At 36.9% G+C, this 16,245-nt stretch overlaps 1 protein-coding gene across 1 annotated transcript in view; it reads right to left on the reverse strand.

Moving 5' to 3' along the window:
- Positions 1-210: 210 nt before the first annotated feature.
- The window catches only part of LOC125680032 (uncharacterized), a 63,624-nt gene continuing 47,589 nt past the window's right edge, over positions 211-16,245 (reverse strand). Inside the window, exons 21-30 of the mRNA XM_048919476.2 lie at positions 14,320-14,515; positions 12,085-12,108; positions 10,562-10,666; positions 10,200-10,427; positions 9,932-10,052; positions 7,401-7,524; positions 7,266-7,308; positions 7,158-7,182; positions 785-1,120; positions 211-629 (exon numbers count right to left, since the gene is read on the reverse strand). Of these exons, the coding sequence (XP_048775433.2) occupies positions 607-629; positions 785-1,120; positions 7,158-7,182; positions 7,266-7,308; positions 7,401-7,524; positions 9,932-10,052; positions 10,200-10,427; positions 10,562-10,666; positions 12,085-12,108; positions 14,320-14,515 (1,225 nt within the window). The 3' untranslated portion in view covers positions 211-606. The remainder of the gene's footprint in view (positions 630-784; positions 1,121-7,157; positions 7,183-7,265; positions 7,309-7,400; positions 7,525-9,931; positions 10,053-10,199; positions 10,428-10,561; positions 10,667-12,084; positions 12,109-14,319; positions 14,516-16,245) is intronic.

Here is a 16,245-nt window from a genome sequence, read left to right on the forward strand (position 1 = left end):
CGTGACATTCACTCCTGATGCCGAGCGTTTGGCGATGGAACTGTTACTACATGTCTTTTAAATGACTTGGGTCTGCCGCGGCCGGGATTCGAACCACGGTCTTCCGCAAAATCATGTAGGAATATGAAACTATCAGAAATATACACAAAAGTGGAAATCTGTCCATTAAATAAAACCAAGAACCTGTTTTGGATTACAAATGAAGGGGATATATGGCTTTATTGTTAGCACTGGACCAACAATCAATGCAACCTGCTATAGCATAACTAAAATATTCTTGAAGTTAACATTGATTTTAAATGACTATGTACAACAGCAATTCATGGAAATACAATGTAGTACAAATAGAATATCCGTTTACAACAGGTGTTCAAATATTACAAATGTTGATGAATGATTCACATTCTACATGAAAGGTGAAGACAACGAACAGTGATCAATCTCATAACTCCTACAAGCAATACAAAATAGATAGTTGGGCAAACACGGACCCCTGGACACACCTGAGGTGTATACTATATGTAATTATACTTTCATCTTCGTAATAACGTACATGTAACACGCCTTTTTTTTGGTTTACTTAATTAGTCGAAACTTTCCCATTGTTTAGAGTCTTTCACTAAGTTGCTCTGTAAAAGAAAAAAACAAAACAATTAAAGTTGAAATAGCAACTCTCTATAACTATGTTCAAAATGAATGAAGTCGTACGTGTGCATTACTTAACGTTTACATGTAGCTTTAAAATAGTGACTGCATTTTTATTTCTGTGTTTTGCTTACACTACCTGCAATATAGTGCAAATTACAGTCCTCCAGGACTTTTTTCAGCGATGAAACCACTATACCACGCGGGAACAACCTATACCACTCTGTCATAATATAGAGGCATTTTTCTTGAGCACTGATTGGAATATCGACGACTCTGTTGAGGGTGAACTTCCTTTCTTCAGCATTTTGATCGTCGTCACTTGGAAGATGAGTAACAACTTCGTAGCTGTCAGTCTGACATACAGCAAAGCTAGGAGGTATCGCTATATCCAGATTTTTAGCGATATTTCTCCACTTGATAGCTACACTGTTATAGCGCGACACCATATTGATTGCCTTTATTAACTTTGTATCTGGAAGAAAAAGGTCCCATTAAACAGAGATTCTTTCCAAACATTAGGTTTACCTTTCTTAAGTTTCAAAATATTTGATCTTAAACGTACTTCAACAAATTTTGGGAGGTTAACAATATACTCTATAATCACAAATCACCGTTGGCTAAGTCTACTGTGCCCATCAATATTTGTGTTGAGAGGCGATAACTCAAAGAATTTTTCATCGTGACGTTTTCATACATCCTTTACAATATGAAAAAGACAAAAATTTTAGACCCATGTTGGTTTGTTTGTCTGTTTATATGTATATCTTTATACGAAGGCTGTTAGATATGTAAAACTTATACGGTACCGATTTTGATGCACCAGATGCGCATTTCGACAAATAATGTCACTTCAGTGATGCTCAACCGAAATGTTTGAAATCCGTAATAGCAATGAAGTTTTAGAGCTATTATAGCCAAAAACAGCGTGCCAAAAAAAGTGGAGTCAAATTCGTCTAAGGATAAGAGCCATGCATGAGGGAGATAATCCTTAATTTTGAAATGAATTTGTAAATTTTATAACAGCAATTCAATATACATCCGTATTTTCTAGCTAGTAACGAAGTACTTAGCTATTGGGCTATAGAGACCCTCGGGGACTAACAGTCCACCAGCAGAGGCCTCGGCCCAGGGGTAATAATTTAAAACTTATTGCCTTTATTAACTTTGTATCTGGAAGAAAAGGGTCCCATTAAACAGAGATTCTTTCCAAACATTAGGTTTACCTTTCTTAAGTTTCAAAATATTTGATCTTAAACGTACTTCAACAAATGTTGGGAGGTTAACAATATACTACTAATGACCCAGGGGTCATAATTTAAAACTTATAAGGTACCAATTTTGATGCACCAGATGCGCATTTCCACAAATAATGTCTCTTCAGTGATGCTCAACCGAAATGTTTGAAATCCGATTGTAATGTGTATTGTAAGATATCTCAAAAGTATTCGACTCAAATAGTGAAATGAACATTACATCCCTTCAGAGTATTCTCCGCGGTTTGAAATACATAATTTCAATCTCTGAATTCATTTCTGAAATGCGTCACTGCACGTTGATTTAGGTAGACCTCTCAGGCACTGACTGATGGCTGAGCCAAGGGTTTGTCGTGACTTGTAACGACGACCAGATAAGAATTTTTTAAGTTTTGGGAAAAGGGAAAAGTCGCATGGGGCTAGATCTGGAGAGTATGGTGTATGTGGCAAGACGGTAACAATCTCCGACTTCAAAAATTGCTTTACAAGCTCAGGTGTATGTGATGGAGCATTATCTTGAAGTAGACGAACATGCCTAAATCCTGACTCAGTGCGTCGTTTATGATAGTATTTCCTGAGCTTTTTTAATATAACACCTCGGTAATACCGACCTGTAACACGTTGGCCCGTCGACACCGGAATTTGTACGTCTATACCATCACATGAGACTGATTGATTGAATATTGTCTTACGTCCCTCTCGAGAATTTTACACTCATATGGATACGTCACCATTGGCGGTGAAGGGCTGCAAAATTTAGGCCTATGCTCGACGCTTATGGCCATTGAGCAGGGAGGGTTCTTTATCGTGCCACACCTGCTGCGACACGGGACCTCGGTTTTTGCGGTCTCATCCGAAGGACCGCCCCATTTAGGTGCCTCTTACGACAAGCAAGGGGGTACTGAGGACCTATTCTAACCCGGATCCCCACGGTCCATCACATGAGAAGAATATGCAATAAAGAACCTTCTTTGTGCTTATGGTTCTTTTGGCAAATACAGTCCTTCTTGATCTACCGTGTTTAGTTAGCCATTTCTCTTACTAGTTCGAAATAGTGAACCCATGTTTCGTCACTAGTAACAATGTCTGCAAATTGTCTACCAGGTTTTGGTCATCTGTCAATATCTGCGTTATTTATCTGGCAGAAATATTTCGTACTTTCAAAATGAAATGCACCCGCGATAGCGATATGTCAAGAGATTTTGCAATATTACGAATTGTGTATTATTCTGCCATCACTTTCAATTATTTCCCTGACTTTTGCCTTGCCTGTTATAGTCACAGGTCGGCCAGATTTTGCTGCATCTTTGACGGACTCTGTACCGTTGGAAAGGTATTGAATAGAGCTATTCATGAGTGTCACCATCCACGGAATGGTGCAAAGCGTTATCGCTCCGTGGTACAATACACATTACATATCCAACAGCCCTCGTATCGTCAGTTAGAGCTTGTATTGCTTTAAAGAGATTAAGATCACCCTCAAATTTTGATTTTCTGTTTTTCAAAATTATCAAAATACACTGTCTTATGTTTTTAAAGGGTTTCACACACAAACTAATTTTATACATCGTGACAAAAGCTCATTTTAAAGAGTTTATTATGTTCCCCAAACAAAGTTTGGGAACATATTCATTTGGTTTTTCTCTGTTTCTTATTATTATTCTCTCTTTCTTCTTGTGACTTTTTTGTCGACGGGTGCTCTCAGAAACCACTTACGGGATCAATATAAAACCTTTTAAGGATGATAGTATAGCATATGTAGATGTGCGGAACGAATGTCATTTTGTTTGAAAATGCGTACATGTGCATTGGATTTTTTGTTTACAAACTTTGGAATCCGTCTTACTTTTTTTTTTTTTTTTTTCTCAATGCATTTGTTTCATTTTTATATTGAGGTATAACTTGAGACCCTTAATTGTCAAAATTACAATTTTGCACGTGAATTTCAATTTGATTGAATACAAAATTTCACGTTATTAATGGAAATCTAATGATATTTTCAGGATAGGTAGACATGTCAAATATCTACAGATCAGTGTCAAAAAAATTGTAAACGCGCACATTGTCTTTTGAAGGTTCAATTCTTTGAATGACTATAACTTTTTTATTTTCCAACAGAATCTTTAGAAACTTAGGTTATAAATGTATTTTGATATTCTTAACTGAAATCTATAGTCACAATAACTTTCCAGCAAGTCCATACACGTGTGCTAAATTCTGATGAGAAGATTTGCAAATCGCCATCACTTTCTTATAAACGATGGAAACACTATGAAATTTACACTGTAAATATATCTATTGAATGACGTCAACACTGATGCTGAGTCATACTCGGGTGCGCGTGTATGCACGTGCATAGCTTTTCTTTCATTTTTCGTTTACTAAAATGGCCATAACTTTTGAATTCAAGGCTCAAATGAATGGTGTCAACAAACATTCCATTATCAAAATCACGTGCGTGTGATTACGCGTGCATTTCAATTTTTTATGTCTAAATTAAAGTATTGGGCTATAATATTTTTAGATTGCAATGAATAGTTTTGAAATTTAGGTTGCAGATATGTTTTTGGCCTCTCCATTTATTGATGGTGTCAAAATTACTTTCCCCGTACGAGCATGCACGTGCGCTAAATTCTGATTGGCGGTTTTAAAAACCCCTTCACTTTCTTATAAACGAAGCAATCGATATCTAATTCATACAGTAAGTATATCGTTCAAATGTCAATTTAAAGCTGTATGACCCGATGTTCATGTATTATTTTTGTACATAATTACTTTAAAGCAGATTAATTACTTTATAAAGTTAACTTTCCCTTAATTACATGCTTGAAAACATCTGCATGTAAAAGAAAACAGTGCGAATATTATTTAGAAAGTAAATATAGTGGCTACATATATAAATCATCCCATAATAGACGTCTATAAATAGACCCACGCGCGTCAGGGGAATCCCAACATGATGTATTAACTCATACGCAACTGTCTAGTTTTAAGGCTGAAAGAGCGTAAAACAACGAATTACTAAGAGGTATTTGATATTTTTATTTCTATTAAACTTATGGTACGGTACTGTTATAACAAAATACACAGCTTTACACAGATAAGATCACCGATGATCTGAAAGTTTGAACTGGTCACGTGACTGTCACTTGAAATGGCAGAGTGACGCGGTTATTTGTAAACATCGATTTAAAATCAAATTATTTGGGTTAAAACAGGTGAAATAATTTATGATATGTCGTACAGTCTCATAACTACATACGTGCGATGATTTAATAGCATTTTTACGAGATGGAAAAAAATATTGTAATTCTGACCATACAGCTTTAATATCATCAACAAAATGCTGTGTCCTACTCATGTGCGCGTGTATGCACATGCATTGATTTCAGTTCTCGTAGTTTTGAGTTGCTGTCAATTTCTCGTTTTTCATTGAACTGTTGTGAAACTTCTCTTGTAGTCATAATTGAGCTGTTCCAAGCAAAAACCCCCCTTATGTGAATTCTTTTCGAAAATTATTTTTTGATGTTAAATGAATGTATACACCATAGACATCATTCCCGAAAACTATTAAAGATATATTCAGTGTCGTTAATATTTTACAGGTAATCAAAGACAGTAACTATATTTGAGCAATGACGTCGTTTTATTGCTTTGGCGTCGTTTTATTGCTTTGACGTTAAGTCACTTTTGAGAAGCAGTGTGGGCGTTGTCCTCAGCGTTTGTCTTTACAAAGGTTTAACGAAATATAATACTACCTTCAGACTCACCTGATGACTAGCACATTTTTTTATTTATTGTTTGTTTGTTTGTGGATATACATGTATGTGGTTAAATTATTCATAATTCTTTCGAGACCATTTGTCTGAAATTACGCATCGGATGATATACATGAGTACAACTACGTATATGTAAAATCTCAAGATGTTTAAGTAGTATTCATGTGTATCCAGTGGCGAGTTTCAAAATTTTCAAATCTAATGTAAATCGTGGTCTTTTGTTTAGAAAAATGTACTAAACGATAAAAGAAGCGATAATTCCTTCCACTCACGGAAAATTAAATAACAAAATCTTTTAATTTCTTGAATTACTTTATTTGGAGAACTTGACTTTTTCCTCAAAAACCCTTAAAATGTGCTTCATTTTATCAATTTTATCTTACTAAAAATGATAGAAAATAGTACAAATGACTAAATATGAGACATATTTCAAGCCCTATAAAATCCAGGAGCTTCTGTGGGTGTTGTTCTTGGGTCCCCACCAGGGCTTTGCCCTGGACCCACTGGGGGCCTCAAGACGGCCCCCATCCCCATAAAGTTGCGCCCTCCGTAACCACAAATCCTGGATCTAGTAGTGCATGTATCTTTTAAAATATTCATATGAATATTGTATGCTTCACAAAATGAATTGTGACGTAAAAATACGGTGGGGTGACATAAGGGGGGTTTTTGCTTAGAACAGCTCATATAATTGGACTTTTAATGTATCGACATATCAAATTACTCATCAGCACGTGCATCCACATACGCGCACGTGCACAAAATTCTCAGATGTCTATAGCTGATTTGTATTAGCATGAAATGGACTGAACGTTATAAAATAGTTATATATTCACATGATTCACAGATTGGTATGGTCAAAACCAATTGTACTGAAACAAATAACACCACTTCCTAAATGGGGGAATGTTTGGGGAACAGCTGTATCGGTCCCCGTTACAATTAGTAGTTCATGTAGTTATTTGTTGCGAAAACAAAGATTGGGGTATTGTTATTATTTACAAATGTTTTAAAAGGTACGATTATCGATCTAGGTTTATGATTGATTGATGTTTTCCGCCACACTCAACAATTTTTCAGTTTTCTGGTGGCGCCCAGTTTTTATTGGTGGAAGAAAGATCCCAGATACAATGTACATGCACCTGGGAAGAGACCACCGACCTTCCGCAAGTAAACCGGGAAACTTTCTCACTTACCGACGCGAGCGGGATTCTACTTATTATCTATATACTATGCAATTTTCTGTAATTTCTCTCTCTCTCTTCTCTCTCTAGATATACATAATATAGCTTTGCATTAAGAAGGTTCAAAATTGGTTGTCACCTTTAAATGATTTATTTCTAATGTTTAAAATGACGGGTAAAAAATTCTCAGAAAACATAAACCAGTCCCTTTAGTTTAAGGTAATAAGCATATTCACCTAATTTTATAGAATATTACCCCAAAAAGACAAAATATGAAAATATTAACGTCCTACCTGTGCGATCAAGTGGGTTTTCAACCTGAAATATAATTTTAAATCATTTCAGAAAGGATGCACTTATACCAGCATTGAATTACGGTGATTATTTGGTGTTCAATATACCCAGGGTAGTGCAGCCTCTTTTATCCCGAAAACTGCCGACACTCTGAAAATTCAAATTATATAATTTTATTCATATATTTAACTATGGAATTTGAGGAAATGCAGATCTGGATCCATTTTCCACTATATACTTACTTCGATGGAATAGAAATGGTTTCAAACGTAAATCCAGCAGCATCCAATTTTAGTACCGAGTTCAAGGTCATCCAGTCATTATGTCCCTCTCTAATTATAATCAGCTTCTCGACATTCTTAAAACCTAATGGATGTATTACTGTAAAATTTACATTCAAGTTTGATCTCCTTTTTGTTAGTTGATAATATAAATAAGAGGCTCATGGGCCACAATGCTCAACCGAGTGGGATTGCCCCTGCTTTTATTCATTTTCATTTTTGATCGAGATTGAATCTGCACTACTTGGTTGCCTATCAACATGACTAACATAACCTACATGTAGCGGTTCAAGAAAACCCCACTCTTTACTATAAATTCTCATGTTAAAACTTTGATCCCCCAATGTGATCCTACCCTAACCTCAGGGGCAACAAATTAAATCTGCATTTTCTGACATTACTTGCATGTGAATATAACTAATCATGCCACTGTTGCATGAGGTGGGATCAGGTGTCAAGGAGGAGTAAGCATCCCCTATCAACCGGTCACACCCGTCATGAGCCCCACATTGTATGTCTTGATCAGGTACGGTACACGGAGTATTCAGTAATCCGCCGTACAATGGCTAAAATATTGCCAAAACTGCGCAAAACCATCATCAATCACGGCGTAATCCGTAGTCAAAATCAGTGTGCCAAGAACGGCCCAACAATTGGTATGTGACACGTCAAACAGCAGTTGACCTAATTAGAGTTTGTATTAGCAAACTAAATTATATCAATAGTTTATATTAATATAACTAGTTGTGGTCCTGCTGTTTTCAAGAATATTTTGAAAAGTGTTTTCTATGCACTTTAATCCCCTATTGAAACCCCATCCTACCCCTGGGTGCCAGCCATGCTTCATCTTCGCTAGCCATGGGTTTACGATCCGCTCCGCTTCTCTACAACACGTTGTAGAAGCGGAGCGGATCGTTAACCCTTGGCTAGTGAAGATGGCCATGCTTAAGAGAAACGTGAATTTTCATAAATTTAGTAAGCTTCCCCATACATTTTATGTGTTCTTTCAATAGCCACAACCCATTTTTTCTTTTCCATGATTATCTACCAATGGAATGTAAAATGAACCTTCATTTGAATAAACTTAAATCATCGTCATCCAAAGATACTCTGTGCTGAATTTGTTTGAAATTGGTCCCCATAGCTCTGGAGAGGAAGATGGAATTGTGAAAAGGATATAGTGCCGACAATTCGACATACAACGGACAAAAATTGATTTAAAAACGCATTTCAGCCTCTGGTTCAGGTGAGCTAAAATCGACAAAATACAAGATCATGATGGTATGCTCCCTTAACTGCATCAAACCAATGAACTACTTCATATGACGAATGACTCACGCAATGATCAATAACTGTTGAAATATTGTTCAAAGGAAGGGTTTTAAAAAAAAAAATGACTGAGTGACCTTAGTTTGAAAGCCTTTTGCCTATTAATTTGTGTGATGCATGATTAATAACTGATCAGAAGCTGTTCTAATAAGGAACTCTTTATTGTTGTGAGTAAATATGACCTTTCCAAAATGACCTAGGTCCTAAGGAAAACATTGTTGAAATGACCGATTGATACATATGTAAGGTATTCAAGAACTGTTGAAATAAGGAACTTTCTTTTTTACTTAAGTCCTTTTCCCACATTCACGGATGAGACACCGGATCATCCCGGATTGACAATCAGTGATGGTCCGTGACAATCCGTCTTCACCGTGTGCAAACCGTATATATGCAGCCGGCGTCTTCCGGGACCAACCGGTTTTGGTAAACCCAAACCGGGAATAATTAAACATGTTTAACCGTTACCCCGGACCGTCCCGGAAGAAAATCCTCCATATTAATCCGTGTAAATACTGTGTATCAATCGAGAGGTCCGTGTATCAACCGAGAAATTCGTGTAACCACCAAAGTAAGTGTAAAGTCCGGGGTCATTCGTGTATCAAACTTCTGCTGAAAAAACATGGATGTCGACAGATTGTTCCCGGTAAGTACACAGACAGACACGATAAACGCAGGGGAGAAAGACTGATAATCCATGGACATCACGTATCTCCGTAAAACAACCGTGGATGGACAGGCGGAAACCGTGATCTTCCGCAAGATCCGTGATCATGCTGACACTGACCAGGATTTTTTTTTTCCGGGGACATATGGGTAGCTACCGTACTTATCCGTAAAGAAACCGGCGTTTTTTCTGTCAGCATCGTGAAAAGACCGTATTGACACCGGCATTACGACGTCACAACACCCAAAGATGCCGGATCATCCTGGATTCCTAAAATTTTGCATCGACCTGCTCCTGATCCGTGAATATGTGAAAGGGGCTTAAAGGTACAAAAGTCCCCGTCACAAGGAATACTTGTGATCAGTAACCTTCCATCAGAAATTCATCATAAGAGATATGGGCTCGGACGGACAGACGACTGTATGCTCTCCCGAAAATATTTCGGGAAGCATAAAAATTGTAAATGTGCAGTATTCATTGCATCTTTAAATATTACCGTATTTGTGTTGAAGATGACTTTTATAAATTATAGGCAAACTGATTTCTACGGGCTGTTTGATAATCCCTGTGACATATACATGTAGGAATGGACAAATCTGCATCTTGGGTAGATCCATCTGAAATAATAAGGGATGTTGATGGGTAAATGTGGTAAAATTAGTATGTTCTATCCTTCGTTACATGTACGTAGAAATATAATATGTACATTACAACGAACGTCAATACACTTTATTACAGCTGTGTAGGATGAAATTTCTACTCGCCATTACATATATATCACAGTTATCTTCGACACATTCTGGTGGAAACGAGAGACGTATTCTTCGGTCTGCTTGCAAGAAAATGGAGCAACCCTCTCTTCTTATCTGATGAAGCTCGATGTCTGGGAAATGAGATAAAACGTCCTCTTCTATTTGTGTGTGTCCCTGTTTACTTATTACAAAACATTGGGTTGGAAGCTTTGGGAGAGTGCATGTTAATTTACCATCCATCTGAAATTAGTCGTTATGAGAATGAACAATTTTGTGCAAATTCATTTTTAAAACATTTTAATTCTTGTAAATGTTCATAACACCAAAAACAAAGCAAATGGTATACTACAGGTTGTATACGAATTCATGCATACCGGCCTAACAGCATATCTCATCCACGACTGTTTATCATCAAAGCTGCACATCAGGTAATCCTCGTCTGCCAAAAACACGTCTTCTAATTCAACAACCAGCTTTCTCTACCACAAGAGACAAATTCTTTTTGTTTTAATATATCTAGTGTGAACCAAAATTCAGACAACTCAAATCCTTTTAAATACCAAATCACAATCTTCCCTTCTAAAGAGATGCAACTATAAATCAGAAAATAAAATAAAGAGTTAACGAGGAAGAATTGATTTAGCACACTAAAACTGATATCTCCTCTTCCATGGTTTTTACAAAACATTCTCGGGATCATCTTTAAAGTGAAAAATTAAGAGTTACGGTACCTGACTGTCACCTTTATGTATATGTGCTTCAACGAAGGAACAGTGTTTCGAATTTATGATAGTAAATTTAAACTTGCCAAATATCAAAAGGCTATGTCAAAAGACAAAAAATTATGGTCCATACAAAATTCTGTTATATGAACTATACATAAAAGGTCAAGGTCATTCCAAATCGAGCTTGACACAGTCTTATCTTGGTATACCCATATGAAATGAAAGGTGAAGATAACTAAGTGATCAATCTCATAACTCCTATTAGGAATATAAAATAAAGAACTGGGCTAACACGGACCCCTGGACATACCAGAGATGAGATCAGGTGCTTTAGAGGAATAGACATCTCCTGTCGACTGGTCACACCCGCCGTGAGCCCTATATCTTGATCAGGTAAACGGAGTTATTCGTAGTCACAATCAATAGGCCAAGAACGGTCTAACGATCAGTATCTGATACTTCATACAACATTTAACCCACTGATAAGTTGTATTGACAAACGATAATATAACGTCTATAGAATTTGCGAAATGCTGACTTTATAGCTGTATGGTCCGAATTACAATATTTTTTTCCATCTCGTAAAAACGCTATTAAATCATCGCACGTATGTAGTTATGAGACTGTACGACATATCATAAATTATTTCACCTGTTTTAACCCAGATAATTTGATTTTAAATCGATGTTTACGAATAAACGCGTCACTCTGCCATTTCAAGTGACAGTCACATGACCAGTTCAAACTTTCAGGTCATCGGTGGTCTTATCTGTGTAAAGCTGTGTATTTTATTTTAATAATACCGTACCATAAGTTTAATAGAAATAAAAATATCAAATACCTCTTAGTAATTCGTTGTTTTACGCTCTTTCAGCCTTAAATCTAGACAGTTGCGTATGAGTTAATACATCATGTTGGGACGTCTCTTATGGGATGATTTATATATGTACCCACTATATTTACTTTCTAAATAATATTCGCACTGTTTTCTTTTACATGCAGATGTTTTCAACCATGTAATTAAGGGAAAGTTAATAACTTTATAAAGTAATTAATCTGCTTTAATGTACATGTAATTATGTACAAAAATAATCCATGAACATCGGGTCATACAGCTTTATGTACCTTCACTTGTTCATTATATTAAATGTAGAACATAAAATAAAGCTTACCGTTGTTATATCATTCACTTTCAGCTGAAATAGAAATTAAACACAATATGAAGTCATATATTTTCCAATTCAATTCAAATACATTCATCTACATATTAATTAGCGACCCTAATATGAATATTTCATATTTTGCAATGAAGAAATCCTACGTCATAGCTCCTTTAAGTACAGAACCATGTGTACGTTAAGCATCTCCCAGAACGCATATATTGAGTGTATTGTACCGTGGGGATCCGGGTTAGAATAGGTCCTCAGTACACCTTGCTTGTCCTAAGAGGCGACTAAATGGGGCGGTTCTTCGCATGAGACCGCAAAAACCTGAGGCCCCATGTCACAGTAGGTGTGGCACGATAATGACCCCTTCCTGCTTAAAGGCCGTTTGCGCCGAGCATAGGCCTAAATTTTGCAGCCCTTCGTCGACAATGGCGACGTCTCCATATGAGTGAAAGATTCTCTAGTGAACCTTTGAACAATATACAACCAACCAAATATACCGATATTGATACTATATACGGTTTAAATAGTTATTTCTGTTATATTGGTATGTGGTTCATATTTACCTGACGATGAAAAGAGGAAATTGTTTAAATTATGCTATTAATTCCCGTACTGCAGTAATTTCTTTCTTTATATATTTTTCGTAAACCATCGGATGGGGATGTTACATAACAGTATCATGTCAAAGTCATGACATGTAAAATGTCTGTGGTGTTCTTAAAGGAGTAAAGGCATTGTGGAACGCCACTTGGGACTCCAAAAATCATGGCTGCATTCAATTGGGACCTTTCGTATTCCAGAATAAGTATTCCGTCAGCGATCTTCCTTTTTGGGATGATCAACCACTGAATAAATTATCGTTCACTTCTAAGGATGGAAGCACCATGATTTAGAGAAATGAACCTTTTTATTGAATTTTTTGTTGTTGGTATATTGCAGTTAATTTTTGTTATGTTCAATTTTTCTTTAAAGGTAGCTCACTATACCAAAACTTATACTGTTCATGACATTACGTCACAAGATGGTGATTAAAATGTTTTGTGAAATTATTTGTAGCATTCGATTCATAGTATAACTGAGTGGATAAAGAATCGCTGATCCCGAGTTTAAATCCACCAGTCTTTTGTTCATATTTAAAGAAATAAATTTTTGAAAATCATGTTTTTCCCCCAAAAATTCACAATAATATATAGCATATTCTTTGCCTTTTTGATGTATGTACTTATGCCATATCATATCTTTCATCATTTAATAATTTCGTGCGAAGTTGAGATGGAAACTCTTTCAAGGCTTAATGAGCCACCTTAAGATTTAATTTTTACTTCCATTGCTGAGTGTGAAGCACACGCTAAAATGTTAAAATAATTTCTATAAGTTCTGAAATTTAATGTTTATCTAGACTGAAATTTTTAGAAAGGCCGCTACGGCAGTATTTGCTGAACGCTGCAATTCATAACCTGCCATATTAGGACTATTCTGTGCACTCGATTGAGATGCATCAATTCCGACCCTTCCGCTCCTAGAAGGGTCCAAATCGAGTATGACTCAGAACCTGGCATAAGTAGTTGTTTCAGTTTGCAATCGTCGCCAACGTATAACTGAATTCTGGTCAAATCAGCGTAAATACTAGATTGCTGTGGCCTTTAACGCGTGATGTCAATTTTATGACAAAGGTCGGGACGTCCCTACTCCAGCTTCTCGATAGGCAAACCTCCCATATTTATGTAGCAATATTCCATTGTCACCTGACGTTTCCATATGAGTGAAAAATGCTCGAACGAGACGTTAAAGAATATACAACCAACTAACCATCCCGTGGGGATCCGGGTTAAAATAGGTCCCCAGTACCCCCTTGCTTGTCGTAAGAGGCGACTAAATGAGGCGGTCTTTCGGATGAGACCGCAAAAACCGAGGTCCCGTGTCACAGAAGGTGTGGCACGATAAAGATACCTTCTTGCTCTTCGTCTTTCCTTATTAGATTAAGTACTTTGATAAATTGATATTTTTCATACAACAACGAAAGACATTAATGGTCGATTTCAATCTGAGATATTTTCCTTCCACAAATACATGTACATAAACTTATCAAATTTCGATGATCCCGCACTTGGAACATCTGATAAATGCTTTGACGTATTCACAATCATTTTATGAGGAAATAATTCAAGTGCTACCCGGAAATCACGCAATGACCAATGATTTCATATCATAAATAAAGCATTCATATTAAAAACAAACCTGAAATGGTCGATCATCCGTTGTATTTAATTCGTAAATCCTGGTTTTTGCTGTGTTGAACAGTTTTCTGACCTCCAAAGGCAATTGGTAATATCTGTGTGCCACGCTGTAACACTGTATTTCGGGTGCTTCCGATATTTTGGCACCGGGAAAGTACACTGTAAGTCTGGGATTATCATAACACGAGTCGAAAAATCTGCAATAGAAAACAATATCAACAAGAGAACAGCTGAGAAACATACAGTGCACTCAATTATCAGAGAATCAACCCCGCAACAGTGTTAAGGTTACCCTAACATTTTAACGTTAGTGAAAATGACACTTCAAAAATCTGTCTTGTTGTCACCAAAATCTATATCGCTGCCAACGCCTACCGCATTTTATAGGGTCATATACGAAAATTCCGTGATTCTTATATTTACGTGGGGATCCGGGTTAGAATTGGTCCTCAGTACCCCATGCGTATCGTAAGAGGCGATTAAATGGGGGCGGTCTTTCGGATGAGACCGCAAAAACCGAGGTCCCGTGTCACAGAAGGTGTGGCACGATAAAGATACCGTCTTGCTCAATGGCCTAAATTTTGCAGCCCTTCACCGGCAATGGTGACGTCTCCATATGAGTTTAAGATTCTCGAGAGGGACGTTAAACAACACACAACCAATCAATATTTCGAAATGTCGAGCGTGTTTGATTTGTAACCGCTGATGGTCACGTGAGTTCTAGCCCCGCTCGTGCCATGACCACGTCAAACACAAGGCGTAAACATAAATAGTGATTGCGATTCAAACGCTCAACATTTATAAGGGAGATTCACGGATCTTTCGGATACGACTTTAAAAAGAGGTCGCGGCAGGCGTTGGCACGTTAAAGAATCCTCAATGCTACGGCTGTAAGCGCTAAGCATACATGTAGGTCTAGTTGTGATACTTCTGAGGGGAAAATTCTCAACGGGACATAACAATCTCAATCACACATGTAGCAGGATTTCTATATCCCTTCCACAACTCATTGCGATGGGCTTAATATTAAACAGTGAAGTGTTTTCTTTGTTGTTTAATGGGTGATGAAGGTAGCTAGCATAACAGGGTAAAATCATAACCCGCGTAAAAATTGTTTCTGCAATGCTAGCTTCCTTCGTCACCCGATAGAATAACAAAGAGAGACATTTTATCTTTTTTAGATTTATATTTTTATGTAGTTTTATTAAAATATAAACTAGATGTAAATGCTGAAATATCAAATTGTTGACCATTTCGTTACTTAAAACGGAAGAGCTAATGCACCATTTGACTTTGACGAAGCTCCATATTTGGTCATGTTTACATGAGCAGATGTTACTAAAAGACCGGATCGAACTAGTTTGCAACAAACATGTACTCATAGTCTATGATGAAAACAATGTCAATTTCAAAAGAAATGTAACAGAAAAAAATCAGTGAATGTAAATATAATACATCAGTGAAATCCGATGACGTAAACTCAAAATTAAGGATTATCTCCCTCATGCATAGCTCTTATCCTTGGACAAATTTGGCTCCACAGTTTTGGCACGCTGTTTTTGGCTATATTTAGCTCTAAAACTTCATAGTTATTTCGGATTTCAAACATTTCGGTTGAGCATCACTGAAGAGACATTATTTGTCGAAATGCGCATCTGGTGCATCAAAATTGGTACGTATAAGTTTTACATTATGACCCCTGGGTCGAGGCCTCTGCTGGTGGACTGTTAGTCCCCGAGGGTCTCTACAGCCCAGTAGCTAAGTACTTCGTTACTAGCTTGAAAGTACGGATGTATATTAATTGCTGTTATAAAATTTAGAAATTCATTTCAAAATTAAGGATTATCTCCCTCATGCATAGCTCTTATCCTTGGACGAATTTGGCTCCACTTTTTTGGCACGCGGTTTTTGGCTATATTTAGCTCTA

The sequence above is a fragment of the Ostrea edulis genome, chromosome 2, assembly GCF_947568905.1.
Source record: "Ostrea edulis chromosome 2, xbOstEdul1.1, whole genome shotgun sequence".
In the NCBI taxonomy this organism is placed as follows: Eukaryota; Metazoa; Mollusca; class Bivalvia; order Ostreida; family Ostreidae; genus Ostrea; species Ostrea edulis.